Source organism: Genypterus blacodes, unplaced genomic scaffold (assembly GCF_046128005.1).
Source record: "Genypterus blacodes isolate CSIRO-AG114 ecotype Tasmania unplaced genomic scaffold, CSIRO-AGI_Gbla_v1 ptg000003l_1, whole genome shotgun sequence".
Taxonomy (NCBI): domain Eukaryota; kingdom Metazoa; phylum Chordata; class Actinopteri; order Ophidiiformes; family Ophidiidae; genus Genypterus; species Genypterus blacodes.
In genome coordinates this window covers 4,736,285-4,750,888 of record NW_027466817.1, presented here as the reverse complement: position 1 = coordinate 4,750,888, position 14,604 = coordinate 4,736,285, and the positions used below count along the sequence as shown (strand labels likewise).

The 14,604-nt window shown below is 40.3% G+C and overlaps 1 protein-coding gene across 1 annotated transcript in view; it reads right to left on the bottom strand.

The window, feature by feature from the left end:
- Positions 1 to 516: 516 nt before the first annotated feature.
- The window catches only part of kirrel3b (kirre like nephrin family adhesion molecule 3b), a 150,657-nt gene continuing 136,569 nt past the window's right edge, over positions 517 to 14,604 (bottom strand). Inside the window, exons 10-16 of the mRNA XM_076143268.1 lie at positions 12,044 to 12,144; positions 8,482 to 8,692; positions 7,179 to 7,286; positions 5,941 to 6,024; positions 5,536 to 5,651; positions 4,360 to 4,446; positions 517 to 1,027 (exon numbers count right to left, since the gene is read on the bottom strand). Of these exons, the coding sequence (XP_075999383.1) occupies positions 566 to 1,027; positions 4,360 to 4,446; positions 5,536 to 5,651; positions 5,941 to 6,024; positions 7,179 to 7,286; positions 8,482 to 8,692; positions 12,044 to 12,144 (1,169 nt within the window). The 3' untranslated portion in view covers positions 517 to 565. The remainder of the gene's footprint in view (positions 1,028 to 4,359; positions 4,447 to 5,535; positions 5,652 to 5,940; positions 6,025 to 7,178; positions 7,287 to 8,481; positions 8,693 to 12,043; positions 12,145 to 14,604) is intronic.

The following is a 14,604-nucleotide window of genomic DNA, read 5'->3' as shown; positions in this document are numbered from 1 at the left end:
TATAAGCCGAACTTCACGTACAGCGTGTGTAGGGGGAGGCAGGAGGAGGAAACGGAAAAAAAAAGAAAAAGAAAAGCATGTGCACATTCGTTTTTGTGCTTCTAACTACAAGAGAGCAGCGGGATATCAGCTCATACTCATTATCGTGCTGTTAGGAGTTATTCAACACTCAAAACAGCTACTGCAGTTCTTCTGAATGACAATCTACAAAAGGCAAAACAGTCTTTGCCAGAGGAGCTGATTGTCACACATACTGGAGCCTCATGGTATTCCTGCCTTCGGATACTCCAAAAATTCCAACAAAAAAGTCAAGTGCTGGATGTTCAAATTCCAAATTCCTATGTCTGCAAATAATTGGCACATCTCTAATTATGAGTTAAAAATGAGGTGATTGAGGATTTAAGCGGCATGGGGATTATAAGGCTTTTTGATCCATTTGTTGGGGCATTTGTAAGTCTGAAGAAGTCAAACGGTGTGTTAAAGCCAACCAGCTCTTGCACGTCCAGGATTCTAAAAGAATCTTGGGCGGTAAACTGTCTGCTCGAGCACCCTGCCTCCCTGGTGGTCAGACATGGGTCTGCATGCGCTTCTGCAGAGGCCGGGTGAGGTCTGAGTTCTGCGAGGAGGACTGGGAATAGTGGGAGGAGGAGGAGGCCGACGCCTTGCTGTCTTTGTCGAACTGCACGTAGCCGTCCGGCTTACTGTAGCTGCTGACGCTGCTGTCACACTGTGTGTCGATGAAAGAGCTGGAGTCGCTGAGCGAGGCGCGCTGGAATTCCCGCTCGCACAGCTCGATGGAGCTGCTGCCCATACCCAGCACGAAGCGTTGGCTGTAGTCATACAGACGGTTGGGTCCTGACCCCAAAGTGGAGTAGATGTTGGTGAAAGACATGCCTGTTGGTACCCGCTGCTTGCCCAGAGTTCCTGTATTGGTGGGGTTCCTCGCCTCAGCAGATTGATTCCCTGTCATGGTCGGTGTGTGGTGTTCTTTGAAGGTATTGACACTGTAGTAGCCATTTGTGGGGTCCTATTCAAAACACAAGGAAGAAAGATGACCATATGTGCAATTGATTTAAAAAAAATAGCAAACTTGATAATAAACACATTTCTTGTTTAAAATGCCAGTTCTTAGCACAAGCAGTATAACACTCTGGACTCCAGCATCAAATCTTATCACAGCAAAAGTGATCTTCATTCATCTGTCATTTAATTAATGACAAAAAGTTTGTTTGGATTGGATCTTTTCAGGTGGCAATGAGAGCTATATTTGTTGAAAAGCGCAATTGTAAAGATAAGGATTAAGGACTTAATAACAGACCAAACAGCTTGTCTGAAAGCAAAAGCATCTTGTCATGTTTCCAATAGATTTTTGTGATATTAATGTGTCAGATGACAAATTGACACTTTATACTCGACTGAAGTCGCCTTTCGGTCGCAAAATTGACAGAATAAGTTACATCAACAAATTCAGACTAACTTTCTAGAAAATAGTCTCACAATCTGTTAAAGTTTGCACTTGATGACACCGGTTCCTCCGAAAAAAAACAACAATATGCTGCAAAAATTCTCAAAACAAGATGTTGTGATTTCCTTAAATGTCTGTTTATAAGTAGCATTAAATCAAAACCAAATATCCTCGCTCTCTACAGGGAGAAAAAGGGAAAATAAAACCCCTTGTTTATATGCATTTATTCTTTGCAAAGCTTAACAGGAGCCAAGGTCAAACTGGCATTAATTACCATTCAAATTAGGGAATAAATAAGGATACAGGCTGCTTTGTACATCACAGCTGAAAAGTAGCTAAGAAAAACAGTGGCAGAGCTTAGTGCTGCGATTTATTCCATCCCACATGTAAACCTTAACATCATGTTTCTCACTAATTAAGAAGGCCTCGATGGTACATAGTTAAGCGTCCAACATGTCATCGCAAAGATCACTGACACACCAGCTTTAATTGGACCTTAACGGATGGTTGTGTTGGTAACATTACATATGCACAGACGTGGCTTCTGAGGCTACAGCTGCGGTTCTTGTCTTCCTGCTGGGCTCCAGACTCTGGTGCTCTTGCTAAGGGTCCAGCATGTGCATGTATCAATGTGTGTGTGTGTGTGTGTGTGTGTGTGTGTGTGTGTGTGTGTGTGTGTGTGTGTGTGAGATGTCCTGTCCACAGGAGAATGCATGTGAATGTCAACCTAGGGAGCATAGTGAGCAAAGTGCCAAATCCTGTAGAGGGAGGCACATAATGGGGGAAATGAGAGAGACAACCTGTGAGGATCCTGGTTCTGCTTGTCATTATCAGACAGCGTGATTGTTTGTGCTTGACTGACTTGTACATTTGAATGTAGAAGGACCTAGTATGGTTTCCGCAGCTATAAGAAACACTCCAACCACCTTTTTGAACAACTTGAGATTTACAGGGACTTTCTTATATTATTGGCAGGTCACATTGTACTACTTCTGCTTAAATCCAGTGAATTTCCTTTCAGAAGCACGCTGAAGTAATCTTTCTGTCACTGAGACTCCATACATATCAAAGGATATTTAAGGACAATGTGTATGATTCAAAAGCAGAGAGTCTGGGCAACCATTTTTAGCGTAATGTATTCAGTAGTCCAAAAAAAAGAGCATACACAAAAAATTTAGGTGACAACTTAATCCTTCTGAACATGGGAAGAAAGGCAGTATGAGGTAATGTGCCATGAGGGAAGGGAGGCAATTACAAAACATGAAGCCTGGCACATTTAAATGCAAAATCCCAGGTAAAAAGAACTCACTTAAGCTGAAAATTAAGTTGAAGCTAAATTAGGGTGCAAAGCCAATGTTTGACTCCATCATTAATCACACACGTGAACAAAGTGATCAGAGATGAAGTGAGATCAGGCACTGAGTGAACTACTCTGTTGGATACAGACATATCCATCATGAGACATGCAGACTGAGGATGATGACGAGGCGAAGGAGTGGGAGCCTGACATTTCATTCGTGGAGGCGATTTAGTCACAGTTAAGATAATGAATTCTATACGGGACTGACAAGAGTGAAATTACGCCCATTTATAGGAGAAGTCGGCAAGCACTTTGCTTTAAGCCATCAGCTAAGGAGTGAAAATTGCCTTGATAAAGGATTGCGGGCGGACAATCCTCTAAATCACACCAGGATCATTTAATCAAACTTAAGGGCCAAGGGTTTATTGCGGGAGTTACCGATGTGAAAGTGCTTTCATATGCAGTAGGAGAAATAAAAGCAACATCTGCACACACTGATCCATTGGTGTTTGTTCACTGGAATGTCAATGGGTAGGCAGATGTAAGTTGTTGTTCCTGCATTAACTAAAACGTGATTTCCTATCTTCAAATAAGACGCTTTGTTATTTGTTGGCTCTGATGAAGGCAATTAGCCTCATACACCCATAAATGGACGTTACTGACTTTGATTTGTAAGGTGTTTGCTAGAAATCGAGAGATGACAAAACGAGTGATCTCTAAATCTGATATACAAGGCCACTCATTTGATTACTCCTTTTTTTTTTAAATAGTTTAAGTGTTAATCTAATCGAATTTCTGTTCATCTTCCTCAAGCTTCAACCTCTCTCTCTCTCTCTCTCTCTCTCTCTCTATCTCTCTCTCGCTTTCTCAAAAACACACACACACAGTTTGGTGTGGCGCTTTCTGTACCACCTCCATTAAAATGCCACATTCTAAACTGAATTCAAAAGAAGAAGAAAAATATTGGTACCACTGGTCAATTGTTAAGTTTTAGCAGAAGTATGCAGCAATAATCTTTTGGGGATTTGTATTCTTAAACCTTGACCTGTACGATTAAGTGGAAAGAATGTGAGACGTGTAAATGTGTGAGCGAGGAGCAAAGAGAGAAGAGCTAATAAAGTAGTTTTTTAAACGCATTATTCATTTGACAACGATGTAAGACTTTATAAAGACTAAATTAAAAAATCAGAGTTGAAAAGGAATTTGTCAGATCGCACAATTTGAGGAGGGAATGCTCTTGTAAATACAGGGCTGAGGCAATAGATTGCAAAGGGTGAAAAAGCTGAGAACTAAATTTGATTAATGGAACTATACTGTTCCCAGTCCCACATTTGCTTATTCAGACTTGTTTTGAATATAGTCTTATCCATCTATATGTGATTAAAATTGAATTAGGCCTTAGAAAGGAGTCACTTTGCCCCTGGCCTCATCCTTGTCAAAGCATAGGTGGCAGGTGATCAATTAATGATTTTCAGCCATTTTGGTCCCAGGGAGGAAGACCTGTAGAGCGTGACGCCTTAAGCCACCACTATCTGACCGATATCTATTCTCCCTTCCTCTGTGCCTTTGTGTCATGATTGATCATGATTCATACCTTAATATGCTGATATTCCTTCTCCTCCTCCTGTAATACCTCCAGCTGCTTCAGAACCGATTCCTGCTGGAACTCTCCCCGTTCAACCTGCAGAAAAATCAAGCCAAATGCGCCATGAGTCGGTGTGGTTTTGAAAAATGATCCCATCCCATCGTAGAGAGGCATTCTGAGATGGAAGGCTTCCCCATTTTTCATTTTTCCTTTGTTAATGTCAGTCATGCATCTTTCACCTTCACTCTGGTAGCTAAAATAATGAATGAATAATGAATCTTTTTTTTTATCTACACAAAACGCAGATTTGTAAGATATCTAAGCTCATTTCCCTTATCAAGCAGGAATGTTGAAAGAAAATGTAATCCAATACCTCTCACTGCAAATAGTCGTGCCCTGAAGCATTCTGCACGAAAACTAAAACACTGGTAGATTTCCAAAGAGGAAACAAGGTTTTTTTTTTATATCTTGAAGGCATGCAGATACAGACGTACGCCCACTGTCGGATTACCCAGCATGAGCATCAGCATCTCCATAGCTACAATGTATTGGGGCTGTCTTACTCAGATGAACGGTGACATTGTTTTGCTAAATATAACCCCTTTGTTTTGATCGCCACACAAAATAACATCAATATCTTTGTGCTTCCTGCAAACTGCAACAGCAATCACAAATGTTATTTGCATGATGGGTTTAATCAAATTGTGTTGTAATCTTTGTCCGACTGCACAATATCTAGTCTGGTTTATGTCAGACTGTGCGATGAATGATTGGTGAATTGTGGTGCTGCAGCAGGAGAGGGGGAAAAAAAGGATGAAGGCAGAACAATGTCACATTTTGAAAATGTTGTAAGATAAAAATGTGCTTGATTCTATGCAGAAAACACCTCAAAGTAAGAGGAACATGTAATTTGGCAATCCAGATGGGTAATTCCTTTCATTTTGGTTAAAAACAAGAATTGTAGCAGCCACATTGTTGGAGTTTTGTTCAAAGGTTGTGATGCTGTTGCAAGCTGTCTGTGCCTAATGCTGCAATCTGCCAGTTTTGGATTGACAACCAAACTCGGCAACCAAACTCGGCAAGCGAAAAAAAATCCTTCATTACCTCATTGTTACAAAAATGAATATTCTTGTAACTTTTGGAAACAGAACTAAAAAGAGGAAAGTAGTAGAGTGTGACACTCACACTCACCATCAGTTGTTTCATGGAGGTGTGTTCTTCATTTTCTCGCGCTGCATTGTGGTCTTTGTGCACGATCTCCACCCGGATGTCATTTTTCGCTGACACGACTCCTTTGAGATCTAGCAGAAACAATGGCGACACATAACTCAATAAGCTGGATAAACATCCTCACATATTTGTTGACTTTATCATTTTGCAGTATTACAGAGTTTAGCAAGATCCCAGGCTTTGGTTTTTGCGAGCGCATCCATATTTCTCGAAAACAATACAAGGCATTATGAATCATTTGTTTGCTGCCAACACAAGATTATCTTTTCCCGCATACATATGCATTCTCACATAACCTATTATGGCGGTTCATTCTGTTTGGGACAAAGCTGGTGATACTTTCATAGAGCAAAATCTTACTTTCTGTCTTAATTTTGCTTGCAAGTTCTCTCTGGTGAGCACAGATGGAGACGGGCAGTGAGGGCATAACCAGGTGCGCTTCCTCTGTAGTATACAGACAATAGACATGCTGAAGGGACCAGTAGCACAATTTGGATCTCGGGAAAGCGACAGTGACTAACTGTCTCTAACCTGAGTCACTTGGAACATGGGTGGGTGGCAGTGAATATAACACAGGATGGAAGAAGCCTCAGATGTGAATGCACTCAGATGGAGATTGCATGAAATGAGCCCTTATCACATTCTGGCTATCTCTGCACCACAAAAACATGTCCATCTTAACAAGAGGAATCATTTCCTATCAATTTGTTTCTTTAATCTTGTACCCGACCTATCTTCAAGCCAGTGGCAATATCTTCAAATCAGATGTATCGTTATACCTTTTTATAGATGCTGCTAAAGAAAGCTCAAAAATCTTGGGAATTAATGAAATGATCTCATCCTTCTGGCAGATTGTTAATCATTAATTTCCTCTGCCAAGGACAATTTATTTCCACCTGCGTCTGTTTGTTTTTTAGCTGTAGAACTCGCAAAGTTTTGAAACCTGTTCGACAAAACCCGATGGAAGGGTTCAGCATTGTGCAGGGAACAACTCATTAAATGTTGGAGCCGATCCAGATCCAGGACTGCATCCAGCTATTCAAATATAATTCTTGGCTTTGTTAGATAGCGTACTGTTTGTCGTTTTTGTCACAGGTAAATGCACCATTATCAATGAAAAAGCAGTCATATTAAGCCCATGATAGAATATCAATAGAAGCAATTTGGTCCTTAAATATAAAATATTTATTTAGGGGTGCATTAGCAGAATTGCTGACAGTCGCAAATAAGGCGAGAAACATGCATCAACCACTAATGTGAAGCTGAGATTATGCTGAATCAGTGTCGTAGAAACGGGCTTAAGACAACTTTCATAGTTACAGAGATAGATTTAGAAAAAATGTTGTATTTTGTATCTTTCCGCCAGTATATTTTTAAAAGCCAACAAATTGTGTCTGGCCTTGGCCCTGGTGGAGTTATGTGATCTAATGAACATCCTGCTAATAACAGCTATACCATAAGAGTAAAATACAAGATGGAATGACTTTCTTGTTCACATTTGAATAGATGGACATTTTTTGTGTGCTAGGGGACGATGTCTTGTAGTTTGGGTGCATCATGCATGTTTCAGAGGGTGTCACATGGAGGAGGAGACGTACTTCTCTGGGAGCGGGTGCAGCAGAAAGCGCCGATGGTCCCCATGAGAACGATGAAGGCCACAAAAGCACCCACAGCTATGCCGATGATCACCGCAACTGGGAGAGACTCTGTAGAGAGCGACAAAAGGACATGTCCTTCCACAATAACACATCATAATCATCGCAAATGCACACATTCAATTCAGTATACAACGCAGTGCAGCGCGGTGGAGGACAGGACAGTACAGTCGCACAGTAGAGGCCAACATTCTCTCTAACACAAACACGTGTGCTTTCTCTCCCCGGCTCTCTCTTCTATTTGTGTCTCTGGGAGGAGATGCTATACTTCATCCCTGTATAAGTTAGTTTGACATTATTCCGCAGGCCCAGTGGCACCGAATAAAAATATGTCCTGCAAACTCAAAGGAAAACTAATGACCAGACCGTTTGTTTATCAGCCACAGAAGCATTCTCCCGTTTTCTAATAACTTTTAATTTACACTCATTTAGGGTAATAGAAGAATTTGGCTGAGGGCTTTTGTTTTCATTAAGTAGAGCGAAAGAGTTTATGCATTAGTTTTATCATAATCATGTTTGTGTGTTACTGCACAGACGTGTGTAAGGAAAGATTAAACCTGCAGGCGTACATCTATATGCTGCTCCTGCAACAAAGTGCACTTTAATGAGGAACTGAGTTACCAGCCCACATTAATGACCTTCTCACACTATATACAAATGCCAAACAACCAAGTGCTCTTCCTACACTATTAAAGCCTATTTAATGTCTTCATTGATCAATGTCACTTTCACGTAAGGAGCTTATAATTTATCATTTGAGCTAAGTGGATAAAAGAAAAAAAACTTCCCCATCTGGAAAGGTGAAAGGGTCAACAAATAAACATTGTTAATTTATATAGCAATGCATAGAAAATAGAAAGTCTATTCTAATCACACCTTTGCTTGAGGAAAGCAGACGGTACATCCAGTATAGATGATAATGTATGTATGATGTACAGGATGCAAATGAGTTAAGAGCCACCAAAGGACCAAGCTCAGGAGTTTAGTTTGTATCACATAATGCCACGGTGAACTTCTAAATTGATAAAAGGTTTAAGTATCAAAAATCCTTCCTATTGTTTATGATCAAACATGACTTTTGTAATAAAATCCCATCACAAAAGAAATCACAAATGTTCTCATATAAACACATTGACACACCAACGTGAACACAACGGAGCAGCTCTGCCATAAGCCACCATCTATCGTTATCAAGATAAGCACAGCCACGTGACTTTGAAGAAGAGGAAGGTGGAACCTGCCGAACCTTGGCTCCCACCTTGTTCCTTCAGACGTATGATCTCGGTGTCGGAGCCGAAGCTGTTCCACGCAGTGCAGTTGTAGATGGTCTGGAAGTCAGCGGGGACGATGTTACTCATGGTGAGGGTGGAGATGACTCCTTCCTCTGTGGTGACCGTCTCCACGGTGTAGCGGCCAGACGTCCCAGACTCCAATACGGTTTCCTTCCATGACCAAGCCTGAGATAAGATGGAGGGGGAAGAGCCGGGGTTATGCGGGTTGTCGGTGTAGAGTATAGATTATATACATTTACCCAGTGAACAGAACAATAGAAACCTGGTCTAGGAAGAACCGAAACAAAAACCCAACCCAGTCTGAGCTCTGTTGTTCTCCACCGGCACAAAATAATCTCTGTCTTTAATTAACATGTCTTAGAGCTGAAACTTGGACCTTGGAACCTTGTAATTTGAACCTTGTAATTGCAGACTTCATCCAGCAAACACAATCACAGTTTACAATAAGTCAAATCCCAAGAAGATATCAAGGACAAGGAGGATAGAATTCTGAAAATCAAGGCGCATATAATCTAAAATCAGTTAGTAATATGTCTCCTCACTTGAATCATTACGTCATTGTTGCTGGTGCGAAGACAGAAATAGTAAATAATCATTAATTTATTGATTACTTATTGGTGACACGCTGTGTGGCACCAATTAATCTGCAATGAATTGTGAAGTAAGCCATTAGTATGCAGACAGTTATCCAGAAACTAATCATTACACAAGGGTTAATTAACATAGTACAGTATGCAGTCTGTTCTTAAGTAACCAATCATTATTCACTATATGCATCTCGCTTAACAGTAATTAAGAACTACTTGTTTACACTCCATTCTCTCCCTGCTCTTTGGCAACAACTCTGGATTATGAACTGGATAAAATGGATCTGAAGTAGGATAAAACATCAGAACTCCACTAAAAGTGTTATATTCTTTTGTAAATATGGTTGAAACTTTTGAATGCAGCGTTGGGGTTCAGAGTGTGTTTGTCGCTGTTAATTTCTATCTGACAAGCTGCTGGTATCAACAACCAGAGCATCTGGAGACTGAACTAATGTCTCAACAATCATGGCAAATTGCGTTTCGTCTCACTGCTGTGTGAGAATGACTGTGTTCATTTTGAATGTGGCTGTTGAGAGAATGTGTTCCCTTTAAATTGGAGGAATACAAGGAGTTAGAGGTAACGTTTTGATCGTGAATGATAATAATAGTGGTAAATAAGGAAAAGTTAGGAAAAAGGAGCCAGCTAGCATCAGGATGGCTTGGATTAAATGTTTTAATGCAATGCACTGTGGTGACATCATAGCACCTTGAATTAAATAATTCATAATTAAGGTATGTGGGTTCTAGACAAAGCATACCGATCTTACTAATTAATTTTGCGGATGAGTCTAACATTGCATAACACAGAAGATATATTTCGCAGAAATTCTAAGAAGACTTAGACTTCTGACAGGCCTGGAAGGGATTTAGGGCTTTAGACTCGACTCCCCATTAGAATTATTTAAACAGTCGCAGAATTATGTGTTGTGTGCATAGAGGGAAGTTAATTAAAGTTAGTTAAAGATGCTGTTGAGACTTTTTTCAAACGACAAAGGTGGTGCATCCTTTTGCAACAACAGTCTCTGTTATTCTGTATTTGAGTAAACACAACAGATATGTAAACCAAATGAAACTGTAAATGACCATAGCAACATCAAAACTTTGTAGGAAATGCATTTACGGGATCAGGGCAGTGGAACATCTTTCAAGGATAAACAACATGTTCATTGTGAAGCTATAGGAGATACACAGAGCTTTGAAGCTGCTGATGAACTGTTATACAGTATATGTGGCCTCAGCTCAAGCATGTGCTCCTCTGAAAAGAGTCTTTCACTGTTGTTAAGGGTAGAGAATGAAATTAAAAACTAAAGCAAAGGTCACCAAAACCAATAAGTTGGTGGTTTATGGTTTGCACAATGGTTATTTCTGTGTGTAGCCCTAATGGAAAATAAGATCATAATTTACGTAAATTCATTCACAGAGTGTGGATGTCATTTCTAATAACATACACAACCCATGAACTTTAGGAGTTTTTGTCAGATTGTCGGACGGTTTTGAACAATTTCTTGGACGAGCAGGCAACAATCTGCCAGACTGACATCTGGATTAGCCCAAATTAGTAGACATGACTGAGATATGTAACTATTCCGGAATGATGGGAGGACTTTGCCTGTGAACTGGTGAACTCTAAATTGTCTGCGCCACATAGAGGATTTAGTGCTGAGAGGAGAGAATCCCCCACGACTCCACAGACTTTGCTTGAGTGCTGCAACGTGGGACCCAGGAGAGAGGAGCTCAGGCGACGCTGCATTGTGCAAACTGAGTGAGTTAGTTTGTTCTGCTCTGTAGACGCACCAACACCAATGCAAGGGACTGGAGTAGTTATGTTACTGTAATTTCACTTTTTATAGAGGATTTACAGGCCCATTATTTCATTAATTGGTATGTGAAAGTATATTGAATTTGAAGTGTACTTGGTTTGAGTTGAGCAGTTCTGGCAGAAAGCACAGGTAAGAGGATATGTGTGTGAAAAAACTACAAGGTGAAAAGTTGAAATCATTTCTGTTTGTATTGTTATATGTGTGAAATATTAAATTGTTCATTAAACTTTTAAAAATCTGTTTATTTCATTTGAATATTCATTCACATTTAAATGTTACGATTGGAACCTAACACTTCACAGGGGGTAAAAGTTTAGTTCATTATGTGGTGAATTAAATATATATGCTTGGGAATTCAACACATTAAGAGAAGAAAATAATTAAAGGAGATGATAATATATTGTCTGATAAACGAACTAAGGGTGGGCGTGGGGGTCTACATGTGGACACACGGTGCATAAAATGAAATTTGAGTCTGTTGGAAATTCGTTAATGCCATTCAAGACCCAACAGCTCTGCCTGCCTGTCAAACAAACTGGAAATTAATTATGTTTCTATTTAATAATAGGCATCAATATACAAAACACACATTAGAAGACAAAGCATGGCAATTAACCACACTTGCATAGAAACGCTCACACACTTACACACAAATTAATAACAGCGCAAATGGGGGCTCAGAGAGTCCCTGTATATATAAGCTCCATAAATCTTAATGGGATCTACGCTAACACAGCATAAATGTGCATTAAATGAGAAACTAAGTGTTCAGACTAACTATGTTTCATGTCGGAAAATAAATGAGCTGGGGCTTTAAAATGCATTAAACTTTGCTTTTCTCGCTTGCACTGTCCATGTTAAGAGATAGTACAGCCAACAGATCGATAGAGCTCAGTTAGGCACTTTATTTTAAATATCGATCTCAAATATTGTTGTAACAAAGTGGTCATTATGTGGTACATCTAATTTTGTGTTATTCATGGGTTTGTAGTCCATAAAATACTATTTATGAGGATCTGTCCTCTCTAGAAAATGAAGAATAGAGAAGGCCAAAAATATAATGACAAAAATAAACAATAAAACAAAGCAGATGAAGTAGCTCTACTTACTATGCGGTCAGGAGGTGGTGTGCTCCGGATAAAGCATTTGATCTGTCCCTTTTCTCCATGTAATGCTTGTTGAGTCTGTGTACTGGAGATGGTTGGTGGCCCTGTAAGGAACAATTACAGAGGTTTGAAATGAAATTAATTTTCAGTTTGAGGTCAATTGAAAATTCAGCACAAAATTCTCATTGCTCCCCTACTCCAACCACTAATAGCTGTATTTACAATCTTTTTTTTATTTTACGTCCTCCCTCAGTACAACTAACTCAAGGACGAGCCGGGACGCAACCAAGGGCGTGCGTGAGGGCTCAGGCCCCATTCTGGATGAAGAAATTGTTGATTTATGGCTGGCTTGATTTCTCCCACTGAGATAAACGTCAGTGGAGAGTGCTCACGCAGTTCTTTGGAGCGTAATCAGGACGGCGCAGGTGGAAAGAGAAAAATGTCATTGTGGAGAGATAACGCACAGAGAGCAATGCCCATTCATTTGACTTGACCCTTGAACTAACACTATAGGTCGGCAAATCAATAAGCATTCATCCTCAACTCTCTCTGAATATACAGCTTTAATTTGACTTGAAGAAAATAACTGAATAATAGAAATGGATTTGTTCTATGGTAATTGCGCACATACTATCTTGTCTTCAGTAGCCATCATTATCCCTTCATACACCGACCTAGCATGGGAAAGCTTTGTCATCCTCATCGACAGCCCCACGTCTTGCTGTGTTAATTGTTTGTTCCTTCGAAAAAAAACCTTTTAAAAATACATCTGATCTGTATTCTGACATAAACAAGGTTAATTCTGGGGGCAATTCTCTCAGCAGGGGGGGGCCTGCGACTCGCTCCAGTCCAGCATGTGTTAAGCTTTGGTCAGACTACAACATCTCACCTGACAGGGGCAGCTTAGACTAAATGACTGGTCTGCTCGCCATCTGCTCAGGAGGCTGTTCGCACCAGGTGACAGGACAAATATGGAAGCGATGCGCGGAACCGAGGGATCGCCGACGACCTGATTCTGTCATTAAAGTTTGCTTCCCCACCAGCCCTGAACAGTTTGCTGTAAATAAAACTACCCAACATTGTATGACTTGTATGGAATATAATTGTTTTTCAAGCCTGAGATGAGTTCATGTTGTCACTACTTGTCACTAGTTGTTTTTGTTAAATGTGACTTTATCGGTTTCCTTTTATTCCTCCCAGCCTCCTGATTGACTTTTTCCAAAGTCACCCTCAGATTTCAATCTTGGACCAAACATCAAAACAAACAGCTTTCACAGTGCAGAATAAGCGTGTATTAATCCCATTAGATCTCGTTTTCAATGTCCTATTCAAATGAAAGGATCACCAAGGACCATATGCACTAGATTATTAGACTCTTTTTCAGTATAATTGGCCTTGATTTGTCTCGTTAAAATAGTCTGTCGGTTTTTCAGCTCCACTGGAAACAAGTCTGGAAAAATGTAGTGGGTATCTGACAAACTGATATCCTGAAACATCTGTTCGCCATACAAATGAACTCTTTAAGGATATTTTGCTTTCGCTCTAATTGGGGATTTATTTTTCCGCTGTGTGTTCTTCAGTCATCCTTTTTTCAAATCCCAGAGGATGGGAAAAAAACTTGAGATTTCAAGAAATATTGTGGAATTCACTTTGTGGTGCTTAGAAATTGATTTGCCCCTCCCAATATTCCCTAAGACTTAAAAACAAGGTTTCTATGGAGATGCTCCAGCAAAAAAAACAACAACAAAAAAACACAAGGAAGCATTAACCAGTTCTGCTGTGACTTTAGAAAAATCAGTGAAAGACATCAAACGTTAAACACAGCTCCTGTGTGAGTCTGGGTGAAGAATGTGGGTTCGAGGGGGCAGCGAGTGAGGCGGTTAGATTAGCGAAAACGACTTGCTTCCCTGCCAACTTCGCTCAAACTCCCGCTCTCTGCCATCTCTCTGACGATACATAATTGCAGTTTATTACCTGTCTCTTATTAAAATGAATTAGCATTTTAATGAGACTTTGCCAGATGGCGTCTTGGTATGCTACTGGAGGATGCTGGAAGGCTCCAACTGCTGTGGAATGATTGTTGCAAACAATTTAAAAAATGTCTACTCTGTGCTGGTCCCATTCTTTCTCGCTGGTTTCGCCAGCATGGTAGTCGCTGGTATATAATTCATGCAGATATCTCAGCGTGTTTGGCTTAAAGTGGACATGCACCCGCACATGATCAAGAGATGAAATACTAATAAGTTGTTCATATTGGCTCCAAATGTACATACATAGGAAGATCAATTGCTTATAGGCTGCGAAAGGCGGGTGGCAGTGGCTAGAGACGATCTATTCTATGGATCAGAGCTGCAAATGAGGAATATAATTAGATAGCTTTATCTCTCTGGCTCAGACTGCCTGGGTTGGAAGCGTGCTCGTGCGTGTGTGATTGTGTCTGCGCGTGTGTGTGTGATGGGAATACGAACAAGTTGGTGGGTGGAGGTGGGTGGCACCACAACATCAATGTCAGCACCAGGGGAGGTAATCAAAATGTTTTGAGATATGTTCCATTATAGTTATAC